This window comes from Eucyclogobius newberryi, unplaced genomic scaffold (genome assembly GCF_026437365.1).
Source record: "Eucyclogobius newberryi isolate DKJ021-1_F unplaced genomic scaffold, fEucNew1.0.hap1 SCAF_7, whole genome shotgun sequence".
NCBI lineage: Eukaryota > Metazoa > Chordata > Actinopteri > Gobiiformes > Gobiidae > Eucyclogobius > Eucyclogobius newberryi.
The window spans coordinates 16,080,117-16,106,752 of NW_027316389.1; the positions used below are offsets into that span (position 1 = coordinate 16,080,117).

The following is a 26,636-nucleotide window of genomic DNA, read 5'->3' on the forward strand; positions in this document are numbered from 1 at the left end:
GTAATTCTTACTCCGCTTGTCTCCCCAGGTTCTTTGGAAGTGGTGTTTGTCAGAATGTGTCGTGCCTTTGACTCACAAAACAACACAGTCTACTTTGATGGGAAGTACGCTGGACCCGATGTCTTCAAGTCTTTAGGTGAGTGTCTAACCTTCATCATGGGCTAATCCTCCAGCCTGGTAAAGATCCTGGAGGGAAGTGAAAGGGTTTGATTTATAAACCACGTATTGATGGACAAAAATGTTTGGACTGCAGTTGAAAACTGATATAAGCTGGACAAAACATATTTCCACTTTCTTATTTGTTGTGTCAATTATATATTTAAAAAAAAAATCTAATTTAAACTTGGACATTGAATAAAGTTTACTCAAATAAAACAGATAAATTTAAACATGAATTGGTTATGGTACATTGAGTGTTTTGACTTTTTGCCATGCCCTGCATTTAATGGATTTAAAGTGCTTTTGCTTTTTATAACAACACCAAACTGCCAAAAGGGACTCATCTGGAAGCAAAAGTTGGTAAAGAGCAATGTGTTTCTGCAGCAGACACTCCCATATGCTGTCAGCATCCTTCCTCTCGCCTCCCCAGCGCCTCACTCCCAATAAAGATCAAGCATTTGTGTTGTTCTTTGGTCTCCCTCCTCCTCACTCTGCGCTGTGTCCTTTGCTGTGGCAGGCTGTGACGACTTGATCAGCTCCGTCTTCGAGTTTGGGAAAAACTTGTGTTCTATGCACCTGTCTGAGGATGAGATGGCCCTGTTCTCTGCCTTCGTGCTGATGTCTGCTGGTAGGTGTCAGAGCACTGAGGAAAAACACACATACCCACGCTTCTCCCCAAACATATTCCCATACCAATTAATTTGACTAAGAATAGTGACACTTTGGAAATAGTATTATTTAGCTAACATAACATACGACACAGCTGGGTCAGCTAATCTTACAAAACACAAGGAAAAGGAACTGAGTTTGCTGGTACCATTAATGTGAAAAGGTTTGGTTCTGTCCCTCACAGACCGCTCCTGGCTCCAGGAGAAGGTGAAGGTGGAGAAGCTACAGCAGAAAATCCAGCTGGCTTTGCAGCACGTTCTGCAGAAGAACCATAGAGAAGACGGCATTCTCACAAAGGTACAGTGCACCCCACAGTCTGCCACTCGTCATAATGCATTACACTTGTCACAGATTCAGGGAGGCATCCATACCGATGCTTTTTCTGTGAGCTGAAACTGGCAATTTATCAATTGTGGAATGTGAATTGCATGTTGTTCCTGCCCCTGAGAGCTTGTCTCAATATTTACAGTGTGTGCCCCTCTGTGCAGGAGTCCTTGTGAGTCTAAACAGGCTGTCTCTCTCTCCACAGTTGATATGCAAAGTGTCGACACTGCGAGCGCTTTGCAGCAGGCATACAGAGAAGCTCACAGCTTTCAAAGCAATATACCCAGACATTGTGCGCGCCCACTTCCCGCCCTTATACAAAGAGCTGTTCGGCTCGGACTTTGAGCAGGCCATGCCGGTGGACGGGTAGCAGCCTGTGTTCCGTGTGCCACAGGAGGAGCCGGAGAACATCTGAGACACTTTAACAGAGCCCTGCTGACCAGGGCTGGAGGCACTCGTCACACTCGCAGGTGGCTACAGGATTGTTCTGCATTTCTGTTCAGTTTGAAGACTCACGGCACAACATCCTCCACATCATCATCATTTCAGTGCGCCTGAACCGGACATGTGTGCACTTCTGGTTTTCACTCATACCACTATTTCCATTGGATGATGCTTTATTTGTGCATCTTTTTCAACAAAAATAAGCCAGGCCAACATTTACATTCGATATAAGCACTGACATTATCAGTATTATTTCATAATAATATAATAAATATAATATAATAATTCCATTTAGCTTGCTTTGAAATGCACACGTTGGTCCAGTTCAGTTGTCTCCGTCTGCAGCAGAGCTCACAGCCACTTTGAGGAGGAGTCATGTTGATGCCATCGGCTTCTCTCTACGGACAATCGTTTAAAAAGAGACACAGAATTCTGGAAATTCTTATAAAATCACACTGATTTTAGCTGTCAAAGACTTCATGCATCATAGTGAAATCATGTAAGGCCATTTGCTATTAATCCTTCTCTGGACGGGTGCCCCACAGCAGGCGCCCACACAATGAAAAGAGTCCATTCCACCTGTTTAAATACGCTACAGGGTATATGGTCGTAAGTACTTACTATACAGAAAAAGTAATGTTTATAGATTCTATTTTAAATAACTTGTATGATATTAGTGGTTTGACCATTCTTAATTGTTGAATTGATAAGGCACTTTTATTTACACCTTTGTTTAATTTAAGACTTGTATATTTACCTAGTAATATGTTGCATGTGCACAAGAAATACAAGAGATTGAAGGTGGTCGTCGTGCAGGCTTGTCCAGGAGCTGCAGCAGATTCTCGGTGGCTGTAGAAAGACGAGCGCGGCGTGGCCAGAGGAGAAGGCAGGTCAGAGTCACGGTTCCAAGCCAAATACTGCCATTCAAATGTAGCACAAACATTCATCAGCACAAAACATTCTGACAGCGAGAGTGGTTTTATGAATACTACTTTTATTATTTTGCATATGGGTTAGTGAAGTTATGCAAGTTTTGGAGTTTGGAGATCAGTGGAGAGAAAGCCAATTGTGATCCAATTGTTCCATCTGCTGGTGGGTGTGGATATCACAGCAAACAGACATCCCATTGACAAAAGCCTGGTTTCAAGAGCAGGTTGAACAAACTCAGAGTTTAAATTTGTTTTGTTTTTTTACATATTTAAATTGGTGCAAAAAAAAAAAACAAGCTAACTTTTGAATTACTCTCAGGACACATGGGTTTGATTATCTCTGGTAGACACAAAAATATGTGGACAAATTATGGTTTTGAGCCCACATTTGGATAATGTATTGCATATTTCACTGTCAAATTAATTTAATGTAATCAAGAATCCCTTTTAAGTGTGTAAACGAGGTATGAAGTAGTATGGGTGTGCAACTGTGTGTCAAAACAAAAATAACCACAGTATAAGCGACAGTAAAAGTTCAATCAAATCAAATATTTGAATTGTTTGCAAGAATTCTGCAGAATCATCACTGTCCTGTAATATTTGATGTTTTTTCTCACCAAACAGGCCCACTGTGTCCGAGGTGATCCACCAAAATAATTCTAAACGCAGACTAACACAAAGGACACAAAGGAAAAGTCGATAAAACAATTGTCATTATTTACAACAGCATCTTCAAACTGAGACAAACACTCAAACAAGCACATTTTTCCTCTGAGTCTGTATTTTAACCACACTTTTGAAACTCGGCCACAGAGTCAGGGTTTAAGCAAATAAGCACAAATGCACTCAAATGCACTCAAAAGTGTTTTCTGTCTGAGTGACTCTATCTGCCTGGGCTCAGCCACGCCGCAGCGGGACAACAAAAGAAGGACCGTGAATATTCAAAGCCTTGTCTGGTAGTAAAGCTTCTATTTTTGTATTTTGGTTAATAAACCCATGAAAGAGCAGGAGGAGGGAGGAGGTGTCAGGTAGCACTTAACTGTATTCGCGCAATAATTAGACTAGCCGTTGTTTGTGTGATTAGGGAGAAAAAAAAACGCTAGGACAAGCTATTTTCAGAGCGCTTTGTTGTCGTGCTTCTGTTTTGTTGTCTCTTGTCCGTGTTGTAAAAAAAAAAAAAAAAAAATGTAGGAAAAAACACACCCTAGATGTGCCAAACAATGGTTGTTTCTTCCAGTCTATGAAGTAGAATGGATTCCTCAGACATTCCAGCAATCTTAGTAGCAGAAAAAAAAAAAATATTTATAAAAAAAATAGATGTCGTCCCTTTAGGAAGTGAAGAAGCATACGTCACCCGACTGCACCGTACGTTTTTTATCCATTTGTTGTTTTTTTGCGTTGGTGTTGTGCAATTTGTATCAAGCCACGTGCTGTCACCCCTCAGGGAAGAAGATTCATTTTTGATTTTCTTTTTTATGTTTGAATTCACTGACGAAACTTTGTATTCCGCATTGTTCTCTGGGGAAACTGTTCTGTTTTCTACTTTTCGAGACATTGATTTAAAAAAAAAAAAAAGAATAAGAATAAGAAGAAGTCGTCGTCTATGCCCATTAGCACATGCAGCATGAGTCACAAAATTCTACTACCTTGGTTTTAAATGGTGTCATCAGGGTCCCTCAAACCGCAACCCTCGTTATAATATAGACAAACCAAATATTCTTATGCAATATTGACTGGGTAGGTGCTGGGGTTGTAGATGCTGTACCGAAATATGTCATGTTTTGATCCAAGGGAGTTTGGATATGCACACGTCCTGAAATATGACTGGTAAAACTCCCCTCTAAAGACGTCTGGAACACATAGCTAGACAATCCAGGAAGCAGAAGCAGAAACTAGCAGAGCACAACCAACCTTGTACCACGAAGGCTTGGCTGATTCTTATTTATTTGCAAAAAAACAACAACAACAACAACAAGTACATACCGAGCAACACTATGTAACTTCGGGGCCATATAGAACTAGAGAGGAAAGAGTGTGGCCGAACTCAACTCAAGGGACTGTTATCTTTGATTACTATACACGGGCTGCACTGCCGTTATTGCAGATCTGGAAACACTCTGATGACACTCTGATGACACTCTGATGTCACTCTGATGTCACTCTTTCAGATGCGGGGCAGGTTGAGCATTTGTTATCATCAGAAACTACAACCAGGCCCGTTTCTAGCCGTGCGGGAGCTATGCAGGGTGTTTTCCTGAGGCCTCTGCTTTTGATGAGAAAGTTATGCATCATCTAATATTACAATTCAACATTTAAAACAAGTCTCAGTCAGTGTCTGCATAGTAAAGGCCGACCACACCGCCCAATCTGCATTCGAAGTAGTAGTTTTGCCTGCCCCTCGTCTCAAACGAAGCAAAAACCACGCTTTTGTCGTCAGGAAAACCAGCAATATTCGGCGTTTTTCCTCTTTGAATGAGTTTCAGCAGCTCATTCGTTTCAGTTGTAAGGCTAAACGACTGAGCACGCCGCATCAAAAGCGATAAAAGAAAGCGAGTCGATCCAGTAAAGTGACAATTTGCACTAACAAAAAATGTCACGATTGTCATTTATTTACTTGGCGGCAGCGGCTTGTGTTTTTCATCCCACCCGCCGCACAATCACCTTTCTCTACACCGCGAAAGCAACAATAATCTTTTATCGGACTCAGCGTTTGGTTCTGTACGTTGCATAGTGCTGCCTTAATTCCTCAATACGCCCGGCGAGGTTCAACTACCATCGGAAATAAATAATAAAAAACTCTTTTCAGTGTCTTAATACGAGACGAGCAATACGCGTATGCCTTGTGTTAAATTACGGGTCTCTACTTTGTTGTCCTTTTCAGTTGACTTCACCATATACTTGCGACCACATCTGTCAGGTCGATCTGTGTGTGTGTGCAGTAAATGGCCATGTGAAATATATTAGCCCTGCCTTTGCGAAAAACAACAGTGTAAATCGATGTCTTTTTTGTATATTTGTTGACTATATCAGGAGTTAAACTGGTGTCTGCTGTCTCTGTCTGTACAAAGCAATATTAGTGTGTGTACATATGTTTGTTTGTTTGTTTGTTTGTTTGTGTGCGTGTGTGTGTGTGCGTGTGTGTGTGCGTGTGTGTGTGAAATCCCAGACAAGGCTTTAATAATTACAGAGGAACAGGGTCACAACGGTGAGCTTTTCTTTTCAAAAATGTTTCTTATAAAGGTTATGAATATGCTGAGCTGATTATTAGAAAGCGTGGCATGGTGGTTTTGCGGTTCATGGCAAAGATTTATAGTTTGTACGGTTCCCATTCTGAATGACAGGATTTTATTGTACATTTTTGTCAGAAATGTTGTTCGTTGGGACCTTTTTGAACTAAATTTAAGTTAAAATGTTTCATCATTTTTGGTAGGTGCAAGAATTTTGTACATTTAACCTAGAAAGAAAGTCAATTTATGTATTCCTACAACTTTTAAGAGACTTAAGTTGAAAATACAAGTTTTTAAAAACCTCTTTGACCATAGATTTCAAAACTAGTCTTGCCATGCTTCAGATTCGTATTGTTGTCCAAAGCACAGCTGTCGAAAATTTATGATTAAAATAAAAATGTTTAAGAATATAGTTTAAAAAATGAAAAGCAACTATTAGCCATAATCAAATGTCAAGCAATAATATATGTCTGTGTATTATCATTCTTAATACAATTACTTTGTGCATACGACTCGGCGCATCTGCATGTAAATACCTTGTCTTATTTATCTTTTGCTTTGGACTTGTGGATGTTCTGTTGACGTGTTGTAAATCTCCTCGGTTCTCTCTCATTTTTGGACATTTTAATATCCTCACTTGTATAAAAGTAGTTTCTGTTTGTTTAGGTAAGAGGAAAATACTGCTACTAAGGCCCTCACCATCAATCTGTCCATGAGTCCATATAAGTCCAGTTTGCTTCCCTACTTTGAGCGTATTCTTAGGGTGACAACTTTTATTATTTGTTATTTTGGCCTGATGTGCGGTGCTTGGTATATCCATCACTCCTTAGACCCAGGTCACCCTTATCAGCCCAGCCATTTCATCATATGCACATTAATGTATTACTGATAATAGGATTCGGTAAATGATAATAATAAATAATAGATGTCCCTAGTGGGCACCTGTATCAGTGTGCTCCAACGGGACCAGGCACTTATTTCTGTCTTAGAGCAAAGCTAGAATCTGCTATTAACAATAATTTAGGACGCTTTTTTCCAGTTTGCGGGATGATAATTTTCCAGCTGAAACGGCAATTTAGTGTATTTTTGGTTGTCTGATTGTAACGACACTCACTGAGGCTATAGTTTGTTTTAAGATAAGTCTTTACCTCCTTCTGTCGGCCCAGTTTTGCAGCGGTGCAGGGTGGGGCTGGTGACGGCGGCCCCTTTGTTCCCCCGTGCTCACAGTGTTTACTCAGTGAGGTTTACTCCGCTGTAGCAAATACAACTGGCAATAACTCACCTCCTCACACTGAGTGCCTCTCGGTGTATCCAGATGCACACGGGGTGATTGTCATTTTTTTTTGTGATTTGTGACAATGTATTTTATACTCTCACTCACTTATTTCTCAACTCTTTTTATATGTACATGTTGTCCATTTCCTTGTGAGAAGACGGTTAAAGGCTCCTCAGCCCGGTGAAGGCCTAAAGCGCTCGCCCCATGAGTCTGTTTACGATTGATTACTGTAAGTGTGTCATGTCGTTTGTTGCAGACATGGACTGGCCAGTCACACCGGTTTGGGTTGTAAATGTATAACTAATCGGACTGCATTCTGATTGGTTATATGCGTATTCATATACATTTAGTTAAAAAAATATATATACAAATGAGGCTAGTGATTGGAATATGTCGCACTTTCTCGATATTTTCCAACAAAAATATGTTACCAGGTCTCTATGATACACATACTTTTAAGCAATAACCATGCTTTAAGGCACAATGAATCTCAACAGCTTCAAAAGATCTTTTAAAATTCTAATATTATGAAATTAAAGGCACTGGGAAGCTAATCAGCTATGAACTTGAAAATATACTTATAGTTTCAGATACAGTATAGGCTAATATTTTGAATCAAGTGTTACACCATAACAAGCTGATTCGCCTCCGTCAAACGTGGACAAACTGGGGGGAAATGAACAGGAATTTAAGAGACTGGACAATGGGCCGAAGTGTAGAATACTAGTGTGGCTGGCCAGGCTCGACAATCTGTTCGGTTTCTTTTGACTATCCTCCATTTCTACATATATGAATGAATTGTGTGTCTTGTTTGGGTCAATATTTTGTTGATTTGTGTTTGCTGTGCACTCTGTCGCTGGGGGACGCAGCAGGGCGCTAGCTGGAGCAGGATGAGGGTCTCCTCCACAGCACCAGGGGGCAGTGCCAGGCAGCCCTCACACGTTTGCTACTGATGTTAAACTGGGGACAGACGAGCATGTTTTTAAACCGCTCTTTTGATCTCTTTAGCGGGTAGTTGACTCACAAGTGTAGTTTTTGCTCCTTCTTGTCTGATTCTTAAATGAAAATAAGTATTTTAATTCATTTTGTAAATACAACTGTAAAGAAGAATAAGAAATTTAATGTTGTCTTTTAAATACTTTTCATTCTAATATGAATGTTGTTATATTGTACTTAGAAACTGTACCTTTAATATCACCTTTATGATAAGTGCATTGGACACATCGATTTTTGATGTGCTTTATGTGCTGTTATCCCATAATAAAATTTACCGCTTGTACTGGGTTTTTATTTACTGACTCTGCGTTTCCATCATTGCTCCATTTTGCAATAAGAGCAATAAAACAAAGCAGCCAATGTTCAAAAGAGTTTAAGGTGAGACATTTTTTATTATTTATTAGTTTACTCAAAAACTGAATTAAGAAATCCAAAATAACCTCTATAAAAATGTGTATTTGATAAAGAAAAAAAATTAAGCAAGACATTTAAACAGGCTTTGTTCATTTTTCAGATTTAAATGTTCCAAACGAGAGCTGTTCTGTCCATTTTTACACATAAAATGCCTTTTTTATATATATAAACATTACAAGATGAAAAACTTACAATTATGTGGGTAAGCAGGAAAGGTTTCAAAATAACATTAATTTTTTTTCCTTTTTATCTATAGTGTCTCACCTTAAAATAAAATTTCCCTGGGGTCGTTTAAATTCACCTCAGAGATGGTCTATTATTTATTTCTTATGACTAATTAAATAGACTTGAGGTAGAGGAAATGATGAGGATAAAACAAAGTGTGTGCGTGTAGTCAACTGTTCCTTAAAACAATAAATTGTTCTGTTTGTTCAGGTAAATCTATAGAACAAGGAACACAGTTTGACCCTTGTTTGGAGCACCGTCCATGTTTGAGTTTAAAAGCTTTGACTGTGACAAATCAATAATAAAAAGTCACTACCATTTTAACAGTTGTTTAAGCTCAAATTGATATCATATTATGGCTTTATAATAATACTTTATGATTTACGATCATTCCCTGGGCCCTGATATATATTTGTGGTTGGGCTAAGTGTTCTTCGAGCCTGATGAGACTGTGACTGGAGCAGGGGTGGAGCTATCAGAGCATGTGACTGGTTCAAAATACAATCAAGTTATCAATGCAATATTACAGTAAATCAAATAGAACTGTATTATATTGTATAAGGGGAAAAAATAAATTAGACATATAGTAAATTAAGCTGAAGTTTATAAATCCAGATATTATCACAATCAATATTTGAAAATAAATTGATCCAAGGGGAGGAGTTGTTTTATTTGTTATTGTTATCATAATCTTTGAGATTAATTCCATTTAAATATATATTTGATTAGAGTACCAGTTGATTGTTTGGTTGTCTTTCCCCTCACAAAAGTCTTAAATAAATAGCATCAAACACAATACAGTACTCCTGAGGAGAAGAGGTAGATCTAGTATCAAGACATTAGAATAAGAATGAAAGGGTACATTTTTCATTTATTAATTGTGAAATATGTTTTTGTTGACCCAATTTTTACAGAACATAGTTTAATTTTGAATATTTTGTTATTTTATTGTTCCAAATGAGATATTTGTGTGGGGAGAATTATGAAAAAAATATATATATATTTATTTTTTTGTCTTTGTTTTAAATAAAATGCTTCCAATTTACTTTAGTTATCTTTGATGAAAGTTATCTTTCATATTTAATTCAAGCCTCATTTATCATAAGAGTTTCTCTTTGATCATGTGGGTTTCCTTTCCATATCAAACTAAATAAAGAAGAATCAAAAACGTCATGAGGAACATGTAATACTTTTGCAGAATAAACATGTGACAGGCCTTCAGTTTTTGTCACAAGCATCCTTTTGGTGAAATGTTTTATAGAGGACAGAAAGTCTGACATAGTACTTTGATTTGGGTCAAGAAAGGAATATAGTTTTTTTTTATAAACATTTTCCATACAATTAGAAATGTATTTAGAATGATCTGATGTTTGATTATATTCATCAGTCAATATTCTTTATTATCTCATGTTGCTGTTTTGCATCTGAGATAATTTTTAGACATACATTATATATTTTTTCCTTAAAAATATTGGAAACCCATTAATATTATTTAGTGTGTCCCCTAATATGTCTCAGATAAACTCCCTGTTTGTGTCAATAACATCAATACGTTAGCCTGTATTTCTTTCATATTCACTACTTCAACGGAAAGTTTTACAAAAATAACGAAAAGGTTTCCAAAATAAACTATATTTTTCTGTCTTGAACGTAGCTTCCTAATAACATATGTAGTACCGAAGTAGCACCTGCAGGGGGCGGCCATCGCCTCGCCTCGTTCACGTCTACATTTCAGCACCAGAAGAAGCAGCTCTGTTGTTGTTAGCATTAGCATTAGCAGCATACTTAGCACATGGAAGCATCGTGACATTTGTCCATGGATCTATTAAGGCACTTGACAACACTGCTCATGAATCGAGATCATTTTTAGGTTTACTGCTGTAGCAATTGTTAAAATAAACGCTCATGGAGATTGTTTGGTGAGTACTTTCAGAGCAAACTGTCCACATCACGTTTATGAAATAATATTTTACATGACTTATGCTAAATTGGGACACAATTCTCTCACACAATGACAAATACACACATAAAACACACATGTTAGGATTGTTAAGCCATGTTTTTGTCTTAAAATAGGGTTGAAATAAGTTGAATTAATCGACATTGTACTTTTGTTCTGACTGTGAAGGAAGGATCCACCAATTCCTCAAGAAGGTCCTGTTTTTAACAAGGACCTTTATGACAAAATTGGATTTGGTCCCACCATTCAAGAGCTGTGGAATTTATTACAGAGGTATTGGTTACACATCAGTATCAGTGATTATAGAAAATAACTTTGTAGTGATCTGTTTGTTCACTTTATTGTATTTATTTAGGGTTGCAACAATGATTTTGTTTCATGATTATTAATTCAATTAACACTAGTTGACTAGTTAAAGTACTATTTCTATTGTACATTACAAAGTTATGGAAAATAGTGTATTCTTGATACTAGGATAATCAGAAATTGTTCATTCCTTTTTGACATTTTGAGTTACAGTAATTATGCAGCTTTTTTATTAAAAAAAAAAAAAAAAAAAAAAAAAAAAAAAAAAGCTCTTATGTGTTTTAGAGCATGTTTAATCCAGTTAACAATTATGATTATCAAAATAGGACTACTTGACTTGGCACGATTAGTCGTTTAATTGATGCAACCCTATATTTATTTATTACTCACGATTATCAGTTGTAACTTAGACAATAGTTTTGTGGTTATTTATTCATTCATTCATGTATTTATTTATTTTTAGCAGCCCACAAGACAATAACCCTTCCACTGAACACAACATTGTTCAAAATGGGGGCCCTCCTACAGAAAAGCAGAATGAAAGTCTCAGAGAGGACAGCATCTGGATCAGTAGTGATTCTGAGGTGGTCGATATGCAAACCGAGGACCCTAAAGCCACCACTGAGCCTTGTGTTAAGAAATCCAAGTGCAAATTGCAATTTCCAGAGCCCCGAGTCCCATACCCATGTTTGTCTGTACTGTCCAAGACCGAGCAGAGGAAGTATCTCAACTTTCTCGCCTCCAGCAAGAAGGAGAAACCACTTTCACAGGTCTGAGGCTTTATTGTGTCTCTTGGAAAATGTGTGTCACTTATTTATATTATCAATTCATTTTGTCAACAGATCATATTGAATAAAGTTAGTAATGAAGTGATGCATTTCATGAAGTATCTACAAGATGTGTCTAGACTGTGTGCTGAAGATTACAATGTCATATCTCCGGCAGCGCTGCAGTATTCTGAGGTACACCAGGGCTATGCTCCCTTTGTTCACGGATAGATTTGAATAATGTAAAGGAAAAAAAAAATAATAATGTAACTCTTCTCAGGAGGTTTATCGCAGCAGCTTGGAATACATCAATGCCCTTCATCCGCTCTATCTGATCCATGAACTGACCAGTCTGACCGGCGGCAAGTTTAACCCAGCGCTCGCTCTAAATTTTGAAAAGGAGCTTCTCCACATGGTGAGTTTTGTCCTGCTCTGTCTCAGTCTAATGGTTTTATAAAGGTTCTAAGTTCTTCAGTCATGTTCTCGCTGCTGCTGATGTATGGTTCTTTGTTCTCTCCCTGTTGCTCCAGGGCAGTGTGGATGTTGCACAAACTAAGCCGGTGAATGTTGGGGTTCAGCTTGCATTGGAATATCAAACTGTTTCATCACACACTCCTCCAGCTAAAAAAGCTAAGGAGCTGCACGCTGTAAGTCATTGTCTTACTTTTTTAATTACTCCGATAGAATGAGTCTCTGCTGAAACTGCAGTCATGGCTGCAGGTTCACTCTAATGAGCTCAAGCAGTTTGCACTATGGACACTAGAGGGCGTTAAAGTCTTGATCGTTGAAACAATAATGCCAGTTTTCTAAATTAAAGATGGGGAGATTCCACAAACTGGTGTTGGCTGTTTCTGCCATATATTTATCATCTTTTAAAGATGATAAATAGTTGTACATTTCCTTGCAGTCCATCAGTGGTGACAGTAATGCAGCGCGGCTGTGCAGCATCTATGAGCCTCATGTGTGTCTGACTCCCGAGGCTTTGGTCCAGCTCCTTAACAACCACGGACCTGACTTCAGAGAAGAGTGGGAAATCCCCGTCCTCATCAAAGCTTATCCGTCTAAAGGTATATCACTTTTCAAATGGCACTCTGGGGCTATAAAGACTGTAAACTTATCCGTTATTTTTAGTTATTTATGAAAGAGCAAAGACTCATTTTGGCTATACACCACTGCAGAAGCAATGCTTTATTAATAATATATTATAGCCGTAGGCACATTTCTAGCAGTTTCACACTCTTAAACACTCACTGGTTCAAATACCCGCCTTCATAGACACTGAAGCTGGGCCTAATGCACAAGCTCATGCCTTGTTACCCCCTGAGGGGTCCTGATCCATACTTTGGGAACCAAAACTACCTAAATAATTTCCCTGTCCAATACTTTTGTTGTTCTAAAGTACTCATTCTTCACAGACAAAAATATGAAGAAAACAGTATTCATAGACTCACCGCTGATGAAGAGTACGGTGACAATGCGCGAGAGGAGCCACATTTACCATGAAGAATCTCTGAAGCTGGGCATCTCCAAGTCTGGGACTAAGAAAGTCATTGATGTGATGACCCAACTTCCTGTCCGCGAGCAGCCTGCATTCGTATGTTCAGTTACATTTCCCATATTGTATTGTTGTGTCTCCATATTTTCCTTTTTCCCATTTCAAAAATCTTAAATTAAAGTAAAGTTTGTTTTCAGAACTCCAGGAAGTGCATAAAATGTTACAAAGTGTTATTATATATACAGTATACCGGTATATTGGAGCGCTCGCTGGGTCACCTCAAAGTACAATGTAATTGGGTGTTCTTCAGATATCCAAAGTGGGTAAATGAACTTACTTGGTGAAGGAAGAGCAGATCTGAGGCTCCGATTTGTAGTGATGCATAACATAATATAAGCATGTACCAATCTGAATACAGGCTGCCCACATAAGACTATAAGATTGTGGACATATTTAACTCAAGATAAATTCAAGAACCACCTTTACACACAAAGTAAAATCGTTCGTTATAAGTAAGGCACGAGGACCATCATTTCCTTCTTTTAATCCTGGATATCTTGTTCACGGATCCAGAAGCTCTCGTGCTGTAAAAGGTCTTGTGATATATATTCGATTACCATTGCTTTTGCTGAGCTCGGGTTACTGTGACCTGCCTGTTGATAATGTTAAGCCGTAGAATAGTCAGGGTTCTTTAAACAAATGGCTTATTTATGCTCTGCAAATCTTTCAACATGCCACATTCCCCAGTGTTGCCAGTAGCGACCGACAAACGCCTGATTCGAGCATTCTCTGTTGACGTCTGCTGTGTGTATTTAAATCTTCTATTTGTTGCTTTTCAGGGGAGAAACGTGGCCACTCTAAACAACGACAACCTTGACTTTGAGGTGGACTTAATTGATCTGGAAACGTTCGGGGAGAGTTCATCAAGTAAAACACCCAAAGTAAAACGGACAAAGACAGAAGAGGGCGCTAGTGGTAAAAGTGAGAATATCACGTGTCGGACCAGAAGTTCAGATAAAAAGGAAAGTAGGGGTTTAAATGAGGAAATGGACCGTGCCCTGCCTATTTCTCCTAAAGCCAAAGCCTCTCAGAGCAAACACTGTGACCAGAAAAGTGACAGAAGTGACCCGTTAGATTCTGATGACGACAATTTAATTATCAACGATGTTTCCCCTATTCGGCCAAAACGCTCTCAATCTTCAGATTCAGAGTTGGGTTCTCCCGTATCAAGGAGCAACAAAAAGAGGAAACCACGCCCTCCCGGGGATCAACTGGGGGAGATTCTCCAAATGCAAACCGCAATGTTTAACTCGAACCCCAGTGATGTGGCCAAATGCTCAAGCTCAGCACAAGACACCGGCCTTCCATCCAAACAAAGTGGCCCCGCCCTCCACTCCACGCCGCTGGTGAAGGCCTGCGTGTCCTCGTACTTGGAGAGGAATCCAGACCAGAAAGAAGATCCTGGAGATTCGCTTCACTCTGCAGCTGCACCAAAGCCTGCTGAGCTCAAAAGTCAGTGTCCATCAGTATTTGTGTGTCACGTTGTTGGTTCAGGAGCACGTATGACGAAAGGTCTTTTAGACCTTCTGTATATCGTCATCTGAAAGGGCTAAGAATGTATTTATGAATTAATTATAAACACTAGCATATTTTAAGATGGACATAACGTTAGAGCTGCAACAACTAATCTGTTTAAATAATTGTAATTCTTTAATATTTCCACAAAGATTAAATTAAAATGACCCAAAAAAGGAATAAACCATTGATTTTTAATTAAATATATACATGTTTTGCATTTGTTTTATTCTCAACAATAGAAATACATGTTTAAACTGTCAAAGTACATTTTATTTGCAACCACACACAAGTTAAAAACAGCCAACAATAGACATGATGAATGTTCTTTCCTTAGCTGTCCTGGTGGTATGGTAAAAGTTTTGCTACTAACAGTGGTATTTACGTTTTTTTCTTCCTCAAACTGCAGTATACCTCAAGTTTACTAGTATGTTTGCGTACTTTGATACCTCTTGTAATGTGTGTCTGCTCCGACTTCCCAACGCACAGAAATCCTGTCCCACGAGCTCCAGAAGGCGGCTGAAGATGAGCGCGATTACGAAAGTCCCGAGGAGGGAAACGTCTGTTATAAACTCTACAGTCTGAGCGAGCTGCTGCTGATGGTGCGCGCCTCCATCTCCCTCTGTCACACCCAAAAACTGAGCAACCACAACCAGGTGCAGTCCTCAGTGTGCCATTTGTGTCTCGTTGATTGAAAGGATTCCTCAATTCTTACTTGTCTTTTGACAGTGGGTGCCTTTAAATATCCTCCCGAAGCTCGAATACCAGTTGACTTATGGAGTCGAATGCCTGAGTAACACTGAGGCGTGCCAACTCTGGACTGAAAGCTTACTTCACTCAAGCACCGAGTCGTTCATAGGTAAAATCTCCAGCGAACTTTCTGTTTACTTAAGTTTGTCGTGTGTGTTTCAATAACGCCACCACATTTCAATAGATGTTTTGTTACTTAAGATGACGTCGCAGAGTTTTGTCTTCGTAGGCCCAGTACTTACAGAGTACTTACAGTAAATATGAACCCGGTTAAACTTGCCCTTCAAACAAAGAGAGTTATAGGTCACATTAGCTGCTGGATCTCTACTTGTGAATGCATTTATCACGCTGGTGTCAGAATAATTTTGAATGAACTCTTGACTGAAGCGTGAGGTGTGACGACGCTGTCCTGGTTCTAACACGGCCAGTGAAAAGCAGATGAGTTCAATCAGAGAACCCAAAGAAGAGAACTTATTTGTGGTTTGTACAAATAAATCTGATCATGAAAAACCTAATGGAGCGACCGGTCACTTAATCAATGGATTTTTAGTGTAAATGTTGCTGTATTTGGAAGACAAAAACATGACTCTTTGCATCTCTCTTTGGTCTTTTGCACGTTTTTGCGCAATTTGTCGTGTCAATACCCGCATTGGTAAATCGTTGCATCTGACGTGAGTAATCTGAGCTCGCTCTGATTGCTCACAGCAGATGTGACCGAGTAATGATCAGATATTTGGTGGGCATGGAAACATAACCACTGACCGTACACCGTGAGCTTTCAGAAGTCCATTTTTAACTGAAAACCACCACGTTATGGACCTTTAGTTACCATAGAGCCGGTTAGCCTGTGTTGTGCATTTAAAAGGTTAATATTTTGAAAAGTCTATGGGAAAAATGAAAGAGAACCATTTGTTGAGCTCCAGTGTGCCCTTAAGAAAGTCACGTGAGCTCAAACTTTATCTCGTTTAATCCCTGTTTTATTCATTTACATCTGGGACTAAATGTAACTACAACTATAGAACTACTGTAACTACAACAACAAAAGTGAACCAAAGTGTCCGAAGTTGAGCCCCAGTCAAAGGGAGACGTCTCTGCCCTTCCACACACTGATGAGTAAGTAACCTCGAGTTAGCAGGACCCTCCCACAGCCGTCAGGAAGAGTGACTCATTCTTGCTGTGTGACTGGTGATTCAGTTTACTCTGTTGTCATAGTGACGGCGTAAACATGCTTAGGACGAAAATAAATCACACTTTTTGCACAATCTTGTGGAATCTACGTAAACTACATTTTTCTAAAACTTTGATTATAGCTTTAGCTGGACGGTCTGCATTGTGCCGTCTGCAAACATGGGAGCGGCGGCAATGGAGGCTCCTAAACCCTTCATTAAATAACTATTTGTTCTTTATGACTCAAGACTTTGTTCATGCTTTAGTAAAAGTAATTAAGGTCTAGTTAATTCAGAGTGTTGCAGCCATGATTTCATTATAATAACACAATGTTCCTGATTGAAGTGGGTGATTAAACTATCTTACTATTCGGTTCAAAACAGCATCAGACTTTTGCTGAGCTGCTTCAACCGTCATGTGGCATATCCGCGTTGTGTATTTGCTGCTACAGGCTCTCTAGAAGTTCATTATTGACAAGACGTGGTATCGAAAGCAGGCATTAGTGGTTCAAGTGGGAGACGGCGCTGGAGAAAGGACCAACAGGCACTTCTCCCTCCCACTCCAGCCGGTATCGAGCGCGTACGGCTGCCTGCAAATCATCAGACTAATTAGTGTGTAAAGCCCACCAATGGCACTGGTGAAGAGGAGCTCTGTCTAAAGCACGGGGGTAATTAGCTGTGTGCTTGTGCTGTGCGTGTGCCCACAGCTCACATCGACGCCCTCACATCCAGACTGGCACTGCTGAGGAAGCTGCCAGACAACTGGATCCACAACGTCTCCTGTGGCTTCAAGTGAGCGATACAGAACTAAACTCTCTTTACAACAGAAACACGTCTGCAGTATTGTATCAGATCTTTAAATGGACACTGCTTAAGTCCGTTTGTCTTACAGGACAAGGTTTGGTCTAACCTATAATCTGTGCTTCATTGTAAGATAATACTGAATGTAACTTTGATCCTCAGGCCTTCAAAGTCTCTCAACATCCTTCATCATCTTCTTCAGAAGTTAATTGGGTGAGTTGTTTCAGTGAGTAATAATTGGTATTTGCAGGTTATAACCATGTTCAAGTGTTTCTGCTCTCACACTGAAAACGATGTGAACCACTAAAGTGTAAAGTCAGATCCATGTGTTTTACAGGGACCTATAGCTTATATTGACTATTGTTTTTTAACTTGCGTTTTCACCATTGCCTGAAGTGTAAAAAGATGGTGTGTTCATTGGTTTGCAGGTTAGATGAAGGGCAGTACCTGCTCCGGCACAAGGTTGGAGAGCCGTTTGTGAACATACTGAAGGCAGCTCATGGCAATGGCAGACCGGGCGTCTATAACCTGCAGCAGATCCACAGCGACATCCCACAGCCCCCCGACTCCGCCTCAGCTCCCTGGATACCCCTGGACCCATCAGTCTGCATGCCCTTCCACCGCCAAAATGTCCGAGTGCCCTGCACCTTTCCCCCTCCAGAGTTCACTCCGGTGTGTTCTTTTGTCCCACACACACACACGAGCTAAGCTAATGCAATAGCCTGTTGGGAGTTTGGTTTGCAGTCTTCGCCCCTAGCTCCTATAAGACAGGTTAAACCAGAACACGGGTACAAGCACTGAAAGAGTAACTCGTGAAACTAGTCCATGCGTCTATGGAACAACAAACCACCGTTTACTCTGGACATTCATCAGATTTTTGTCTCAGTCTTTAGCCCAGAAGAATTTAAGAAATATGTGTGAGTCAGTAGCTTTATTCAAACTGTGCTAATGTGTTTGTATTCCCTTCATTTAGGCTCAAACAGGTGGGACAGCACATCCTCACAGCAACAAAGGAGGACAACCTGGAGGCAAGAGGCCCAAAAAGAACACTAAGAAGAAATTTGCTGCCAAGTTTAAAAAATAAAAACATTTACAGACAACAAGATTTTTTCCTAGTGACATAATTTATGTGGAGCTATATACATATTATTGTATGTTTTCTGTAAATATGAACATTTGAACTAAATAAAAGTATATATTTTTAAGTGCATTCAAGTGGTGTTTGTTGTAGAAGTCTAGTGTTCATATTTGGGAGGAAAGGGTGGAGTCCAGCACAAAGGGGAGGAGCTGTAAAGAGAATACTTTTCCCTCGACACAACTCTTTAAACTTGCCCCATTCATACATCAGGTTTTGTCTACAGCAATCTTCATCTCAGTTGAACAAGTCTGGTAAGTAAAGCTGTTACTGAGCTGTCATTGATTTAGCCTCATATTTCAAAAACAGTTGTAAACGTGTTAGAGAGGAAACTTGGAACATTCCTTTAACGTGATTTAATTCAGTCTGGTTCATTATTTGGCTGAAAAGTTAAAGTGGGTGGAAAACGTGTAGTTCACAGAGTTGTGTGTAGTTGTAGTCTCAGTAGTGCAGGGTGTGGCTCTGCTTTTGTGGCACAGAGCTGTGAGTGAGACAGTGTTTGTAACTAAAACAGTTTAAATCTGCTTGTGTGAACCACAGTGGGACTTTATCTCCAGTTTGAGTAAATATGCCCCATGATTCCACTTTGTGACAGAATTACTTCATGTGATTTCAACACAACCTTCTTTTCTCTAGACCAGACACAATGGCTTTGGTGTCAGAATTCCTGGGTCAGCTTTCTCTAAACGTTGGGGTAATAATTTATCTTATTAATTTGTTCATTTTGTATGCATTTTTTCTAGATTCTTGACTATTAAATCTTTTCCTCTCTTAGGTTGACCCCACCTATCCCACAGTGTTCCCCGCTAAAGACTTTGACCCTGACAAAGATGCTGCGAGGATGGAAACAGCCATCAAAACTAAAGGTCTGACTTTTTCTGTCTTGTATCCTTTTATTTTTTTCTCTGTACAAACCACTGGAGTTTATGAGTCATGAAGTATTTTAGGCCTATGTTGGGTAAATGATCTCATCACTGGGTTAAAACCAAATCCTAGCATTTTCTGCTGAATGTCTAACCACAGTGCGTCAAAGTCACAATTGAGTGTGTAACTTCCATCCTCTGTGCTAATGGCTCAAGGGGATCATACTTTGGAGATCTGTGCGCTCTCATAGCTGTGTATTTTAGGGTGTGCGTTATGAATTTATTTATCTCTCTTATGGGCATAAATTATCATGAATAAATAATAGAAAAGAACGCTACAGAATAACTATTACTGTAAAGCACCTTTGAGTGTCTAAAAAGTGCTATATAAGTGTTTAATAATAACACTAATTTAACTTTAACTAACTTAATAAGTGATGTGTGTCCCTCTATAATATGTATTTAACAACCATAATTAATGATGAAATGTTTTAATAGAATAACATGTAGATAAAAGATGTAAAAGATGCCAAACTGGTGGTTCAAATTTAATCAGACTATGCAGTGTCCGTAGTCCTTTTTTAAATGTATAATGTTATTAAAAATGCTATTAAAATACTTATAATTTGGAACTAGTAATTCCACTGCCATAACAACACATTGACGCATAATTATCTTAATCCTGTTTTAGGATGATAAAGCCTTTTGAGGACACTGATATTCTGATAAGGTCAATTTGATGTTTATTTCTCTTTGTCTCTCTCTGACCTTCAGGAGTGGATGAACAAACTATCATTGACATTCTAACAAAGAGGACCTGCTCCCAAAGAAGTGAAATTGCTTTTGCCTATGAAAAGAGAACAAAGAAGGTATTTTTTATTTATTTAAGCAGCACAAACATTGCATTCTGTAGCAGTTTTCTCATGTGTCCACTCTCAGGACTTGACCGCAGCCCTGAAGGGGGCGCTGTCGGGCTCTCTGGAGTCCGTTATTCTGGGCCTAATGAAGAGCACGTCCCAGTTCGACGCCTCAGAGATCAAAGGGTCTATTAAGGTAAGACGTTTGGCTAAACTTAAGGCAACACTGCCCTCTCCTGGTGAAAACACTGAAATGTTGTACTGCGTCTGCTTAATACTGCAGTAATACATAGTGCTGTGTATTCTTCTGTCTGAATGAAGGGCTTGGGAACAGATGAAGAGACGCTGATTGAACTGGTGTGCTCCCGGAGCAAACCCGAGCTGGTGGACATTAAGAAAGTGTACAAGGAGTGTACGTGTGACGCTTCTGACCCTAAACGCTTTATTTTCAACCACTTGTCACTCACAAACCTCTTCTGTTTTCTGTTCTGCAGTGTTCAAAAAAGAACTGGAGAAAGACATTACTGGAGACACATCTGGAAACTTTCGAAAGCTGCTTTTGGCTCTTGCCGAGGCATGTGCTGTTCTGTTATCTATATATAATCCGAATATAACTACTAATAATAATAACAACAACGAATAAGTGTATCCATTGTATAAATGTATGTCTGTGTATATATTTTATTTGAATCAAGATGGTTAATAACATTCCTGCTTTGGCTTCTCTGAATATGAATACATATGACAGTAACTAAACAAGAATGTTATTTATTGCAACATATTTTAATTCATGTTAAAAAAAAAAAAAAGAGTGTTTGTTGCAACTCCCTTAAACTGCTTAATAATTCTCTTCTTTTGTGCTGTAGACAAAAAGAGCAGAACCGTCTGCCATGGTCGATTATGAAAAGATCGATCTTGACGCTAAAGTAAGTTCACCATCGAGTATTAATGTTTGTAGATGCTTCAAACAAAACAAGTAACCAGTGTTTGTATTAAAGGCACTGTATGAGTCTGGTGTGAAGATTAAAGGCACTGATGTCCCCACCTGGATCTCCATCATGACCGAGCGGAGCGCGCCGCACCTCCAGAAAGGCACTGCACTCCACTCATTATGTGTTCGCCTTTTCCACCAGACAAAGCTACAATGATTTGCTTTCTCATTTTAGTATTCGACCGGTACAAGAGCTACAGCCCGTACGACATGCAGGAGAGCATCCGGAAGGAGGTCAAAGGAGATCTGCAGAACTCTTTCCTGGTTTTAGGTAACGACACTGTTGTTGAGGTGTTGAAGTGTCAGTGGGATCTTAGACCGTGAGGAAATAGATGCTTTAAATGAGTAGAATTGTGTAACTGCTGCTCGGAAGATAAAAACACACAGAAACAAAGCCATACTAATACTCATATCAACACAAGATACACAGTTGAGCAGGTATCAGTGTTTTTGTGCTTTTTCAGAGGTAGAATGACCACATGGTAAAACATACCAAACTATTGAACTTTACATTATATAGTGTAATGTAAAAAAACACCCCAAAAAAACAAAAAAACGATGTATGTTAATTAAAAAAGGTGGGATTCTTTACACTATGGCTTCAAAACTCGTATCGCGGTTTCTTTGAAGTGTAGTTTTTTTTGATGAGCCTATTTGTTTCCTTATTTCTATTGCTAAAGGAGGATTTTGTAGATTCTTTCTTAAAATAGCTATACATTTATTTATTTTATTTATTTTATTTATTTTATTTATTTTATTTATTTTATTTATTTTATTTATTTTATTTACTTTATTTATTTTATTTATTTATTTTATTTATTAGGCCCGAGCGCCACAAGCTGGCGAGAGGCCTATTAATCTCGTAAGGCCGTGCGAAGCACGGCTGCAAAAGTGCGCACGTAGTGCGCACGAAATCGAGCGCGAAGCGCTCGCCCACTTCCAAACACTCACTAACGCACTCCTCCACTCAGGCACGCCCCGTGCATACTAATTAGTAGTAGGAAAATGGAACATTACCGTTGTAAACGGGCGAAGCCCGTGCAAAAGTGCGCACTAAACGAGCACTTTAAATTGAGCTTTATATGGGGATGACGACCGCTTCGCGGTCGTCATCCCCATATAAAGCACTCATTTGCGCTAAGTAGCTCACGAATACGTTCCCCATCTCTTGCATGTTCCGTGCATATAAGCATGTAATGCAAAAATTGAACATTATTACTGTATAGAGGGCCAAAAACACAAAGTGGGCGGAGCCCACTCAAAATTAACGAAAGTACCCGTCAGTGACCAGGGACCCACACCATGAGGTAGGAAAGCGCGAGCGCTTTCCGAAAATGTATAGTTTATGATATTTGAAAAATGGGAAACATTGTTTTCGCATCGGAATATTATTCTTTCTTCTTTCTTCTTCTCGGGACCAACCCCCCTATTTTTCACCCAGTGAACATTGACGAAAAGTCACAAAAATGTTCACACCTCTAAAAATCGTGCCTCTCTACATTCTGGCTATTTCCCTTTTCTAAAATAAAAAAAATTGGCGCGTCAGCTCCCCCAAATGTACCAAAAATGCATTGAGAGATGGGAAATGACCCAAAAAAAATCTGATCGTAGAATCATGAAATTTGGCGCAGAGGTAGATGGTGACAAGAGAAGTAAAAAATATTATTACGGCAACGCCGTCCGCCCAACCAAATGTCGGCCATATTGCTTCAAAAATGGCTAAACATGACTTCGGAGTTTTTCCAAACGTCGTACTTTTACGAACTCCTCCCAGGGCGTTGGCCCTAAAAAGCTGAAATTTGGTGAAAATGCTACTGAGGAGTGGGACATCAAAAGTTATCCAAATTACATTGATACCTGTCACGGTCTCTGTGCGGCGAAGCCGCAAACTGTAGCTAGAATTTCAGAAATCTCCCATATTTAAAATTTCTGCCGTTTGCGCAGATAAAGTCCGAATTGCGTCAAATTAGAATCAGTTGTTAAACTCTTTGCCCTAAACCTACTTGAAGTGAAATAAATTCATTTGGCGCCACAGCGCCCCCTACAGATTTTATATGGAGGTTAAATGTTTAGTTATGTTTAGCGTAATAAAAGGACAATTGGGGCGCGTTAGCGCCCCCTCCTCTTGCGGCGTGGCGGCGGCGTGGCGAGGGCCGATCATTGCCGCTTGCGGCTATATTTTTATTTATTTTATTTATTTTATTTATTTTATTTATTTTATTTATTTTATTTATTTTATTTATTTTATTTATTTTATTTATTTTATTTATTTTATTTATTTTATTTATTTATATCATTAATTTGATTTATTTATTTATTTAAAGAAGCCCCATGACTAATATAATTACTTTATTGTATGTGCTGTGAACCTCATTTGACATTTTGTTCATCGTAAACTGCAATATTGATCCAAAATGATCCAACTGCAGGTCTGCTAAGCCCCGCCTCTTCACAGTGGCATTTCACCATGACAACGTTGTTTAAAAATAGCTATGTGACATTTATGAATCCCACATTAATAATAATAATAATAGTTAATAATCGCACGCTAGTGGCAAGCGCAGCCACCTCTGCATCGGTCCAGCCTTGACCGTTTGCCGAATGTCTCTCCCCACTCTATCACACAAAGGCTTGTAAACGGCGTGAATGTTTTCAAATGTATTTTCATTGTTTCACTTTTTAAATTAAATGTGAGTGTTTAAGGATGCAGACGTGGCACTTGGAAGCACGTACAGCCGTATTGAAGTAGTCACGATATATATAAATATACTCTGGTGTGGTCAGTTTACCCTCTGAGTTGAACAAAAGCTGCTGTGCTAATATGACTTGTACGTGCAGTGTAACATTAAGCGTGTGTTGTTCTCTTTGTCCCAGTTCAGTGCATTGAAAACAAACAGCTGTTCTTCGCAAACCGCCTGAACGACGCCATGAAGGTACTTTCTTCTGTTGAGTTGTGGGCTTCTTGAAGGCTGCGCAGAAAGAGGGCGGGAAATGCAGTTGATAGTTGTTCTCGTGGAAGTGACATTTTGCTGGGGGAACACAGAATCCAAAGTTGGCAGAAGTTTTCTTACCACAGCGTTGCGTCAGCCGCAGTTGTCGGCGCGACTACAAAAAACGCTGACGTGCGCTCGTGTTTCCAGAGCAAAGGCGCCAAAGAGAAGGTGTTGACAAGAATCGTCGTGTCCCGCTGCGAGGTGGACCTGGGGAAGATCTGCACCGAGTACAAAACCCATTTTGGACAGTCTCTGCAGAAGACTATTTCTGTAAGTGCTTTAAAAGTGTTCTTCCCGTGCCAACCTGAAGCTCCCTTAAGACTTCTAAGACTTCTGACACATATAGTCTTATTGTTTTAACCATTCGAAATAAACATTTGTATCCTTCTATCAAGTATGAATCTCAAGAAACAAAGAGAATAATGTTTTAAGCAGTTTAAAGCCCCATCATGTAACTTTTTGGATGTTTTTATTGCACTAAACAATCTCCACAAACCTGACTCGTACTTGGCCTGGAGGAGCCTACACCTGCTTGTTTCCATGGACATGTTGTTTCTTTTAGCTCTACTATTCCACAGTATGCTATAAAATGTAGCCATCTCCATGAAGAATGTTCCAAAGTCTGGTTTTCTATTCCAGAAAGTTACACAGTGTCGCTTTAAGTGAAAAGACTTCTGACATTAGGGTCTTTGTGTTAGAAAGTGTGACCTTTTCTACACTGTAAAGTTATGGTAGATTTCATAAGTGGTTGTGCTGTGATCAATAATCAATAGTGACTGTTTGGCCGCAGGAGCACACCAAAGGAGACTACCAGAAGGCCCTGCTCAGCCTGTGCGGCCCAGAGGAGTGAACTGCAGCGCTGAACGTGGAGTTAGTTACAGCTTCAACAAGCACCTGGACCTTTTATACTGCACTTTATAATCATCAAAATAATGATTTCTGTTGTGATTTCAATAAAAATCATTTGAAGTTTATTAATTCACTCTCATTAGTAGTTTGACTTTGCCGCTGGAAATAAAAAACATTTATAGAAATACAAGTTTATCTAAAAAGTTATTTGCATTTGGATGTGTTATTTTGAGATGAGACGCAACTGGCAAATAGGACAAAAAGTCTTAAATTTAGAGATATCAGTTTAAAACATCTTTACATCTGTATCTTACTATTATCTGTAGTTTACTAACATACATACAAAAAAAAAGATTGAAAGTTTTTAATCATGTCATGTTTTCATATAAAATAAGGGATTTTATCTGTGAAAACTGCCCACATTTGGGACATATAAATTAGGACATTTTATTTTATTTTATTGTGCCCTGTTGTTAACATATGAGATACAAAACAATTACAGGGAGGCCTTGGATATATTTTTATTTAGTATTTGAAACGTAGAAATTCTAATTTTGCTTCTCTTTCATTGTTAAAACCTTAATAAATCAAGCTTAAATCGTGTTAAATACACAGTTGGGATGTTTGGTGTTCGTGGTGCTACTTTAAGGGATGTTCTTTACGTCCATGTGGAAGAAAAATAAACTTTGAGTAGTGTTTTGTCTGCAGTAAATCTGACATAGTTCCTTTAAACACATGTGACAGCCAGAACATTGAATAATCTCCACAGTAATATCAGACTACAATGTATTAACTATTTCAATCATAGTGTCAAGATAGTGTCAGTGTAAAAGTCAGGTCTTTAGTCTGTGAAAGTCCACCACGAGCCAGCAGAGGGCGCTATAGACTGTTCTCCAGCGAACGCGTTCTTTCCAAGGCGCGTGTCCAGAACTCCACTTGTGTTTTTACATGAAATATTACACATTAAGATATTTATCAAATTTGAAGTTATTCCATATTTTAGATGGATTTATATTATTGTTTCATTTAGAGAGGAAACATATTAAAAAAACAAACAAACACACACATTAAGATTGTCTGCCAAGATTAAGATTGTGTACCAATTTAACTTTTTATTATAACTACTTGCAGTTACAGTGATAAAGGCAATAGTAACATTACATTTTGTAGCAATGAAATTAACATTGAAGTGGAGAAAAAAAAAAACATACTTTTTTTTTTTAACATTAGGTTGGTTTAACAATATTATTTTCAAACAAAGATACAATTGTGTATTTTGTCCTCCTTTGAGTCTTATTCCTTGTATGAAGATCTTTTAATCATTAGTGTGTTTTTCCATGTTTGTTCGGCACTAATATTTTAATTAAAAATGTTAATTTGACCTGCGGCGAAGAGGATTTGCATAGCACTAAACAAGCGTCTGCAGTGTTGCTGTTTAGATTGTGGTCTCTCAGGATGAGTAACC

The 26,636-nt window shown here is 38.9% G+C and overlaps 3 protein-coding genes across 6 annotated transcripts in view; all 3 read left to right on the plus strand.

Moving 5' to 3' along the window:
• Positions 1-4,358, plus strand: part of roraa (RAR-related orphan receptor A, paralog a) — a 185,702-nt gene extending 181,344 nt beyond the window's left edge. For 2 of the 3 annotated variants that reach the window (XM_072435854.1, XM_072435856.1), the window contains 4 exons: positions 29-136; positions 677-787; positions 992-1,125; positions 1,358-4,358. In XM_072435854.1, coding sequence (XP_072291955.1) covers positions 29-136; positions 677-787; positions 992-1,125; positions 1,358-1,522 — 518 coding nt within the window. In that variant the 3' untranslated portion in view covers positions 1,523-4,358. The remainder of the gene's footprint in view (positions 1-28; positions 137-676; positions 788-991; positions 1,126-1,357) is intronic. The other variant, XM_072435855.1, reaches the window with a different exon arrangement.
• A 6,050-nt stretch (positions 4,359-10,408) lies between these two features.
• Positions 10,409-18,634, plus strand: ice2 (interactor of little elongator complex ELL subunit 2). 2 transcript variants are annotated; one of them, XM_072435267.1, is made up of 15 exons: positions 10,409-10,582; positions 10,792-10,896; positions 11,393-11,699; positions 11,772-11,891; positions 11,977-12,111; positions 12,227-12,343; positions 12,604-12,763; positions 13,112-13,290; positions 14,031-14,703; positions 15,256-15,422; positions 15,496-15,625; positions 17,390-17,474; positions 17,646-17,696; positions 17,912-18,155; positions 18,457-18,634. In XM_072435267.1, the coding sequence occupies exons 1-15, from the start codon at positions 10,569-10,571 to the stop codon at positions 18,565-18,567; spliced, it is 2,598 nt and encodes an 865-aa protein (XP_072291368.1). In that variant the 5' UTR covers positions 10,409-10,568; the 3' UTR covers positions 18,568-18,634. The 2 variants fall into 2 exon arrangements, with proteins under 2 accessions (XP_072291368.1, XP_072291369.1); XM_072435268.1 differs by having other exon boundaries at positions 11,396-11,699.
• Positions 18,635-18,847: 213 nt separating this feature from the next.
• LOC140349133 (annexin A2-like) lies at positions 18,848-25,296 on the plus strand. The gene is made up of 13 exons (XM_072435361.1): positions 18,848-18,872; positions 19,255-19,312; positions 19,394-19,484; positions 20,256-20,350; positions 20,421-20,534; positions 20,660-20,750; positions 20,833-20,912; positions 21,205-21,264; positions 21,337-21,430; positions 21,505-21,600; positions 24,204-24,262; positions 24,470-24,592; positions 25,113-25,296. The coding sequence occupies exons 2-13, from the start codon at positions 19,265-19,267 to the stop codon at positions 25,170-25,172; spliced, it is 1,011 nt and encodes a 336-aa protein (XP_072291462.1). The 5' UTR covers positions 18,848-18,872; positions 19,255-19,264; the 3' UTR covers positions 25,173-25,296.
• The last annotated feature ends 1,340 nt before the right edge of the window (positions 25,297-26,636 follow it).